The sequence below is a fragment of the Danio rerio genome, chromosome 22 (genome assembly GCF_049306965.1).
Source record: "Danio rerio strain Tuebingen ecotype United States chromosome 22, GRCz12tu, whole genome shotgun sequence".
NCBI lineage: Eukaryota > Metazoa > Chordata > Actinopteri > Cypriniformes > Danionidae > Danio > Danio rerio.
Window position 1 is genome coordinate 29709531 of NC_133197.1, and position 9996 is coordinate 29719526.

General features: G+C 38.1%; 1 protein-coding gene across 1 annotated transcript; it reads left to right on the forward strand.

Annotated features, from left to right (window-relative positions):
• Positions 1-751: 751 nt before the first annotated feature.
• LOC141380210 (uncharacterized) lies at positions 752-5176 on the forward strand. The gene is made up of 11 exons (XM_073937473.1): positions 752-1058; positions 1957-2083; positions 2186-2426; positions 2533-2806; positions 2911-3088; positions 3211-3287; positions 3389-3569; positions 3678-3926; positions 4051-4222; positions 4306-4454; positions 4592-5176. The coding sequence occupies exons 1-11, from the start codon at positions 780-782 to the stop codon at positions 4759-4761; spliced, it is 2097 nt and encodes a 698-aa protein (XP_073793574.1). The 5' UTR covers positions 752-779; the 3' UTR covers positions 4762-5176.
• The last annotated feature ends 4820 nt before the right edge of the window (positions 5177-9996 follow it).

Genomic DNA, 9996 nt, shown 5'->3' on the forward strand with positions numbered 1-9996 from the left:
AACTAAACGTAGCATGTCTCGCTGTCATTTAAAACGTGTAATTCATACCACACCAGAGCTGTGGACCTGTAGTGTTTAAACTTACAGGGCGGTTGGTCAATAGTCTTAATGCGCACTGAACTCCAATCCGAGGGACTCGATAGTTACTCGATAGACAACATTAACTTGAGAGAATTAAAAAATAAAAGGTTTTTTTTAAAAGGAACAACGCGCAAATCTGCAACAAATAAAATAAAAATAAAACGTCTTGGCAGTGCTGTGTGTATTCCGCCACTGACAGTGTGAGACGCCCTTATGCTGCGCCTGTAACTGCCGCAAGAGAGATCAAAGCTGTATCGATAAAACCAAAAAGCAAGATCATTTAGTTATAAATATTCCATAACAATACTTATCGAAATATTTATACATTTACATGTTGTTTATTGAAATTGTGTGATCTGTATAGGTTGTCTGATCTTTCCAGAAGCTGTAAACTGACACATGTGCGGTGATGTTAAAGGGCACCTATTGTAAAAAATCTTCTTTTCAAGCTGTTTGGACAGATCTGTGTGTTGGTATAGTGTATAGACCATCATACTGGGGTGATATGAACACACCCAGTCCTTTTTTTTCAATTTAACTACAAAAAAATGGGTCGGCCAATTGGAGCTGTTTTCAAATCGATCGCACCATTACGTAGGTGTGCGATTCCCCCCGCCCACCGAATTGATTGACAGCTGCGCGTATTAACATATCCTGCGTTTGCCGTTTCCGCCATTATCAGCGTGAACGTCAAAGCGATGCCACCGAGAGAACACCCTTGTGCTATTTTAGGATGTAAGGCTCAGCACAAGAGCCTTCACCGTCTTCCTGCAAATGAGCAACAGAGGCTTAAGTGGCTGAGTTTTATCTTTGAAGACAAGGTGCCTGAAAATGTACCAAAACTGTTGTATGTTTGCGCTAACCACTTTAGCGTAGACTGCCTCGAGAACGCGGGACAATACAACTCCGGATTCGCGAGTAAATTGTTTTTGAAAACTGGATCAGTTCCTACAATACGTGATCCTGTCTCACTTCAAGTAAGTATTACATTTTATGTACTTCTAGCCTTAGTATTCTAATTATGTTAAGCCGATGAATAGCATCTGCGGCTAAAGTAGCTTCGGATGTTTGTTTGCACGTGTTTACCTCTTATTGTGCTTTTCAAAAACAGTCTAAATACTCGAAGCTGCATATGGTAGTGTGTACATGAAGGGGGTTTAGCCATTAGGAACAGAAACCGTAGAAAAATAGCAACATTGTAAAAAGCAGTACCACTGGCTACAGCTAAAGTTTGTTGTTGTTAAATGTTTGTTGTACTGTAATCGTAAGCCGAAATGAATAACATCTAAAAGTTATAAGCCGCTAAAGTTGCTTCGGATGTTTGTTTGCACGTGTTCACTGCTATTATGCTTTTCTAAAACAATCTAAATAATCGAAGCTATAAGTGGTAGTGTGTACAAGAAGGGCTTTTAGCCATTAGAAACAGAAACCATAGAAAAATATAAACATTGTAATAAAGCAGTAACCAGTACTGGCTACAGCTAAAGTTTGTTGTTTATGTGGGATGTTTGTTGTAATGTGTATACTGTAATGTTAAGCAGAAATAAATAGCATCTGCGGCTAAAGCTACTTCGGATGTTTGCGCGTTTACAGCTATTGTGCTTTTCTAAAACAGTCTAAATACTCGAATCTTTAAGTGGTAATGTGTACATAAAGGGGTTTTAGCCATCAGAAACAGAAACCGTAGAAAAAATTAAACATTGTAATAAAGCATTACCACTGACTAAGTTACAGCTAAAGTTTGTTTTGTATGTGGGATGTTTATTGTAATTTTTTTCCACTGTACTTGCACGTGGTCTGCAGTTGTTTACAATAAGATCGGTATGTTTTAATCAAATAAAGGTCATTTTAAAACATGTATGTTTTCTTACAAAGGCCACGACGTCGACAAAGAGCAACAAGGTGGATGTAGCTTGCCAGACAGAACCTTTTCACACATCTTTACACAGTGTTGGCACCCAGTTGTCTTTTAGGACGCTTCAGGCTAAACGCAGGAGTACAAGTAAGTTAAAATTTCTCAGTTTATTTTAAGTTGCTGCATTAGAAACGTGTTTTATTATCTTTATAAACGTGCAATGAGATTAATCATAAAATTACACTATAGGTGTCCAGACAACAATATCCAGTTTTGAACTGACTGTGCCATCAGCGTCCTCTACTGCGTTTATGACTTCGACACCCCTCAAACCTTCACTAAAAAGACCTCGTCTGGAGCTGGAGGAGGAGGAGGAAGAAGAAGAAGCCGAAGAGACTTTGACAGAGTCAAAAATTATAGCCCAAGACTCGGATGTGACATTTGACCCTGCAGAGGAATGCACATCTGCAACTGAACCAACAGACTTGTCGTGAGTTTATGCATTATGTAAATTATTTGACAGATTGTGTATTGTCATCATAACATTCATCATAATTTTTTTTTTATTATGTTAATGTGTATATTTATTTTTACAGAATCCAAGAATGCCCAGTTCATAACATTGCCAAGTTCATTGTCTATGAAACATGCCTCATGGAGCTCTTCAGTGACTGCCCAGTGTGTCAGAGGAGATGTGATGTAAAGTCACAAAGGCTTGGGACATTTCTGAGCGTACAGCAAGTCTGCCCACACTGCGAGTTTGTAAGAAAATGGAACAGTCAGCCAATTATTGGTAGTACTCCAGCTGGCAACCTGCATCTTTCTGCTGCAGTCTACTTGAGCGGTGCATCATTTTTTGTAGTTGAAAAGGTAATTATCTATCAAAATTTATCACATTTCTTTTAGAAACATAATATAAATTTTGTCACAGGGTGCATGCACATTGTACTAAAAATTCTCCTCTCTGTTGTCAGGTATTTGCTGCAATGAAACTACACATTTTTAAATATAATTCATTTCGCCGTCATGCAAGACTTTGCATTGAACCTGCTATTGTCCACAAGTGGAGAAATTGGCAGAGTGAAATGCTAGAACAGCTCAGTCGAAGAGAGAATGTGATTGTTGGAGGAGATATGAGGGCTGACTCCCCAGGTATTTAGTCAAAAGATTTAATTTCTAATTCAATACAGTCTAATAAAAAAAATAAATATGAAATACATTACAATTATTCCAAAAATGTGTTTAGAATAATTATGTACGGTTTGTTCTTGAAGGTCACTCGGCCAAGTATGGGAGTTATACAATGATGGACCTTGCAACTAACACAGTGGTCGACCTACAGTTAGTCCAGGTAATACAGAAAAGTATTATGTGAACTAGCATAATATTTTGGATTGAAAATGTGTGATTTATATATATATATATATTTTAACCTTATTTAAAATTTTATAGAGTAATGAGGTGGGTGGCAGTTACCATATGGAAAAAGAAGGCCTAAAGAGAAGCCTTGACCTGTTGGATGCCCGCGGTGTTCGTCTGGAATGCATCATCACAGACCGACATCCTCAAATACAGAAATACCTCAGGGATCGAAATGTCACTCAGTTTTACGATGTGTGGCATATCGAGAAAGGTATGTAATTTAGCAGTTATTAATTTACTTAAGATTAAATTGCTATTTACAGTTCTTACATGTTTATTATTATTTTTGTGTTGATGTCTTTTTTTCATTAAATTCCAGGAATTTCCAAAAAACTGGACAAGATATGCCAGATAAAGGGTTGTGAGAAGTTGCGTAAATGGTTACGTAGCATCAAAAACCACATCTACTGGACTGCTGCATCATCCACAACAGGTCCTGAAAGAGTGGCAAAGTGGACCTCTATCTTAAACCATGTACAAGACAAACATGTACATGAAGACCCCAATTTTCCGGCTTGTCTGCATCCGCAACGGATAAGCAGAGACAAGAACAAATGGCTGTCGGCTGGTAAGTTGTATACAGACATATAAAATATTCTTTGCGATTAAAACTAATTCAAAATAGAGCTTGTTTCATTGTTCAGATTTGTTTTTGATTTCGACTCTAATACCTTAAATTTTTGCTTGTTTAGCAACGATGCCATTCTATAAGCTGGAGAAAGTTCTCGCTAACAAGAGAATATTGAAGGATGTGGCCAAGCTAAGTCCTCACCACCAGACGTCAACTGTTGAAGCTTTCCACAGCGTCATACTGCGGTTTGCACCCAAAAATGTGGTATTCCCTTTTCTGGGGATGCTATGCAGGTAAAGCCAATGATCAGAAATTAATATTTACAATACTATACAGTCTTGTCATGGTACGTCATTTACATTTTTCTTTTTGTTAGGTTGTACTTGGCTGCACTGCATTACAATGAAAATGCCGGGCGTCCCCAGGCCACATCAGCAACTGGTAAACCTATTTACAAGCTTGCTTTTCCAAAGGCAAAGAAAGGAGAGTATAGGGTCCGAGAAGTGAAGACACAGCAAACTTTCGGTATGTATATAAATGTTTATAGTATTATTAATAATTCAATAAATAAAAAAAATAATTGCACTTTACATTCACAATGAAAACTCACTACTCAAAATACAAAATTAAGTTACTAAAGAGATAACTGTTATATTGCACAGGTTATGTAGAAGAGCTGCTGGACCTCATCTTCAACCAAGTGTTTGTGGACCCATCACCCTATGTTGATGAAGTGTTGGGAATTCACATACCACCTGCTCTATCATCAGCCTACGATCGACCTGAGATGGAGGAGGCTATCTCCAGCAGGGTGACCCGCTTCAATCAATAGCGATCCTAAAACCCACATAGCTGCCCTGCTCTTCAGGAAACTGTCTTCGAATCTTCAGCACCACACAGGCAGGAATCACTACACGGACTCTCCGCCCGAGGAAACCCCAACACCAGCTCACAAAGCTCCGATAAGCCAAAAAGCGGCACTGTCTAACAGAGACATAATAATGAAACATTGTTTTAGAAATTGCACTACAATTTGAACTTGGGAGTTATCACATATACATTTTTATTTTTTATAAAATAACTAGCTTTAACAAAATTTCAGAAGTCATATTTTGTTTATTCAACTGCCAATGTATATTTGATATGTTTGTATGTGTTTGTAGATATACTGTACTTTCTAATGTTCATGGACAATTGTATTTCATTCAACAAAGGGACAACTTGGAGTTTATATTTTATATTTGCACAAGGATACATTTTATATTTGCCATCACATTTTAATTTATACTTGAATATAAAGTTTTTATATGACTCAGGAATTGAAGCATCTTTTCTGAAGGGTTGATGTTTCTATGCCATACTGATTTTTATATATTTTAAGAGTTTATATATTAATGTTTAGTGAATTTAAAATTATTTTTCAATAAAAAGTACATGCATTACTCAGCCTTTTATGAAGTCATTCAAATTGTCATCTCAGAAATAGCAGCAATAAAAAACGGTACGTATTTCATTTTTATTGACATTGAGGTAAAGTTGGTTTTATATTCAGATATTCGGACATTCTCCTTAATAGTATCATTTCAGTAAAGTATTCTTTGCAAATTCAAAATAGGGAAATCGTATTAGCAGCAAATGACAAAGTACAACATTGTTTACAGTCAAGTAAATAGTTTTAATGTTGTTTACAAGTCATACTTGCATGCTAAATACGATCGAATGTTTAAACTATCATGATAAACAATACAGGGACTTCTGAATGTGCGGATATAAAACCAACTTTATCGCTATTTTATTGACTACACGGCGTTAATGTGCTTAAAAAGAAAGCGAGCATGCAGATCATGAACAAGGTAACCTGCTATTATTTCTATTTATTTAAACTCACTTTTGCACTCCACGAAGTCGCAGGGGACCATAGTCTGCTTTGTATATATTCGATGCATTTTGCAAGGAATAAATATTGAAGCAAACGGGATCCATTCCTGGATGCTCCGTCATGCACGAGGGTTGCATTTCCAGTTGATCCATTCGTCTTCTAACCTTATTACACGACACAGTTATGCTGTTTATTATCTCATTCGATGTCTTTAGAGCAGCAACGTTAACATAAACTGGAAATTTACCTGCGGTATCTCCCTGCAGCATACATTTTCAGCCTCAGTTGGCATTTTTTCACAATTGCCACACAAGCACCTGCCAATATTTGTCAACGTCAATATTCATGAATTACGAATAAATCATACCAATGCAAAATTTATCTCTGTGGATATCTTTATGTCTTGTCTGTGTTTGACGTAACGCATGACGTTCGCGAACTTTATCAAACAAATTACGGATGGCGCATGCATAGTTACATAGCGGCTGTAAAAGTATTCAAAAACATAAAATATTTTGTATGTACCACTCTGACACATTCTGGCACATTCGGATTATAGATTCCTCAACAGTCGACTCTGCTTGATCTGTGTCCGAGTCTGGGTCATATATGTAGGGTTGAATTGTGTTCCTCTCACTCATGATGACTCCTACTGTCTGCCTCTGTGACGCGGTGCACAAAGCAGACGCGCTCTTGGCTCCGCCCCCTTGTTACGTTGGGCGGGCAGTCGAAACTCATTATCATGTTAAACAACACACCCCAAAACAGCAACCCGTGTACACGCCTCTAAATTTACACTTTTTAACACAGCATAATAACCATATCTGAATTGCGTTTTGATCTGAACCTATATTGGCACACTCAGAAGAACCATAATATTAGTATTAAATCTCAAAAAAGGGCTAAAATATGTGCCCTTTAAGCTCTGACGAGGCGCTTTTATTTAGCCTGCCCTTTGATTTTTTTACATAATGTTCCAATTCTTAATTTTTTTTCATATAGTTTAATTATAAAATGAGTGCTCGCTTGTTTAGTTGTGATCATTATGCAAGGATCATATTTCATATTCGGTTTATTCTTCAATAGCCTAAATTCGTTAATAATGTATTTTATAAACGGATTGTTTATAAGGACTAAGCTGTTAATATATAACATAGGCGTTTATGGTTGTTATTTGTATGGTTCCAACTTACACAGTTTTTTCAGCCTGTAGCAGTGTTGTGTTTTATTCGTTATGTAAATAAAAGTTATGTTTTGTTTAATAACAGGGATTTTTTTTGTAGTTTCCTTTCCGTCCATTCAAACAATTGACATCGAATTGGCAACTCCCGCAAAACTGAAAGTGAAAGTATTATACGCACGCATTTATTAGCTATTTAAAAGCAGAAAAAAAAGAGGAAATGAAAAAATGCCCACTCCCACGGTGATACCGGTATTACCGGTGTTGTCACATGTCGATTAACCGGTGGGGAAATTTCCTCACCGTCACAACCCTACCCGCAGCCACAGTACGCCGGAAATCCGGCGTGGTGCCGGAACGCTATCACCCCTGAGAATAAACCGTTATTGTTGATTATTAATGGTCATAAAATGAGCTAATTTCTGTTACACCTAGGATGCATTGGAAAGGTGTGAGTCCTGTGGATTGTTTTCTAAGAGAATTCTGTGCATATTCAGCCCAAAACAAAAATTTACTCCATTCATCCTGATTTCTATGACAGTATGATAGCAGAAAGTGATTAATTTCCTGGTTCAGTCTCTCAGTTTGCCCGTTGGATTCAGGATGGTATCCAGAAGTTAAGCTTACATTCACATTGAGGGCTTTGAAAAATTCAGACCACAGACGAGAAGTGAACTGGGGACCACGGTCAGAAACAATGTCATCAGGTATGCCATAAAATCTGAAAACATAGTGACAGGGTGCTTCAGCAGTTTCAAGAGCTGTGGGTAGTTTAGGTAAAGGTATGAGTCGACGTCCCTTGGAGAAACGATCAATTACTGTGAGGATAGTAGTGTTACCCCTGGAGACAGGCAAGTCAGTAATGAAATCAATCGCAATGTGTGACCAAGGTCTCTGTGGGATAGGTAGTGGTTGCAGCAGACCAGCTGGTAATTGTTTTGAGGGTTTTGAAACATTGCAGACTTCACAATTCTTTACGTACTTGATTACATCGGAGCGTAGAGATGACCACCAGTATTTGTTTGAAATGATTTCGAGTGTGGCGTTGATACCAGGATGGCCGGTGCAGGGAAGATTATGGGTTAGTTGAAGGACACGATCTCGTAGGTTGGTTGGTACATAGAGTTTGTCTGGAGGACATTTAATAGGAGTAGGATCATTAAGTAGTCCCTCCCGAATCTCAGTTTGGATGTCCCACTGTATGGGTGCCACAACAATCGGTTCAGAGGGAATAGGTTGTAATTCAGTCTCAAATTGGCGGGATAAAGCATCAACTTTTGTGTTCTTTGATCCAGGTCGGTAAGTAACAACAAAGTTAAAGCGTGTAAAGAAAAGAGCCCAACGAGCCTGGCGGTGATTTAATCGTTTAGCTGAATGCAGATATTCTAGATTTCGGTGGTCAGTGAGTACAGTAAAGGGAACTTTAGCCCCCTCTAGCCAGTGTCGCCATTCTTCAAAAGCTGCCTTCATTGAGAGTAGTTCACGGTTGCCCACATCGTAATTTTGTTCAGCGGAGTTGAGTTTTCTGGAGAAAAATGCACAGGGGTATAATTTAGCTGGATTGCCATGACGTTGTGAGAGAACTGCCCCGACACCTGTGTTGGATGCATCATCTTCTACAATAAACTCACTGTCAGGATCTGGGTGTCGTAGGATAGGAGCTGAAGAGAATATTTGTTTAAGGTCGGAGAATGCACTTTCTGCTTCCTGTGACCAGATAAGGTGTCGTCTAGTCCCCTTAGTCATGGAAGTAAGCGGATCTGCAATAGTGCTAAAGTTTCGGATAAATCTTCTGTAGAAGTTGGCAAACCCTAGAAATCTCTGCATTTCTTTAACAGTAGTAGGTCTAGGCCATTTGCAGACTGCCTGAACTTTGGTATCATCCATTGTGACTCCATCAGCACCAATTACATAACCAAGAAAGGCAATGGATGTTTGGTGAAACTCACATTTTTCAGGTTTAGCATATAACTGATGTGCAATTAGACGTTGGAGCACTGACCTGACGTGTTTGACATGTGACTCCAGGGAATTAGAATAGACCAGGATATCGTCCATATAAACTATGACCCATCTTCCAAGCATGTCACGGAAAACATCATTGATGAACGCTTGAAACACAGAGGGACTGTTGGCTAATCCGAAGGGCATTACCCTGTAGGCATAGTGACCAGTGGTTGTGGAAAAGGCGGTTTTCCATTCGTCGCCGCCAGTGTTGGGGAGTAACTAGTTACATGTAACGCCGTTACGTAATTTAATTACAAAATAAAAGTAACAGTAATTAGATACAGTTACTAAGAAAAATATGTAATTAAATTAGTTACTTTTGAAAATGTTAAAAATTACAAATGGGGTTACATCTAATATTTTTCTTTAAATCTCTGTTATATGTTGAATAATATAAATCTATTGCTTTGCCTGTTTTTGATATGCACGATGGCTTCTGCTAAGGCCATTTATTCAAGCGTGGATGCTTTTGATTTGCGACGCAACTACGGGCGTAAATCCCGGGGGGAACAAGTTCATTGTCCTCCTCACCAAATAAAATATATAAATGTATATATATAAACGCACTCTCTATTTTGAAGAATATATGTGTGTATACCTAAAATAATTGTCTAAGTAGAAAAAACCCCGCATTTATTATTTAAAATGCATTTAGAAAGAGTTCATCCCCGCTTTCTCAAAGTGGTTTGATCCACCTACTCTTCACGTACACGCTTCCTGTCACACACAGTCACAGACAGACAGACAGAAGTTAGGTGTGTGGCTACAGGTAAATGTTGAATTTGAGTAAGTATGGTGTATTAATCACATTAAATAAAGCGATTCTCTTCAAAGTTAATGCAGAATCATTTATAAATTAGTTGCGGCAAAAATGCAGATTACCGATGTCCATGAATCTGCTGTATTAGCGGTTAAAATTACTCAAGTAGTTAACGTATGCTTGTTTAGCTTGTTGCATACGTTAGTGCACTGCAAAATAATACGCCAAAGTGCATTGTTTC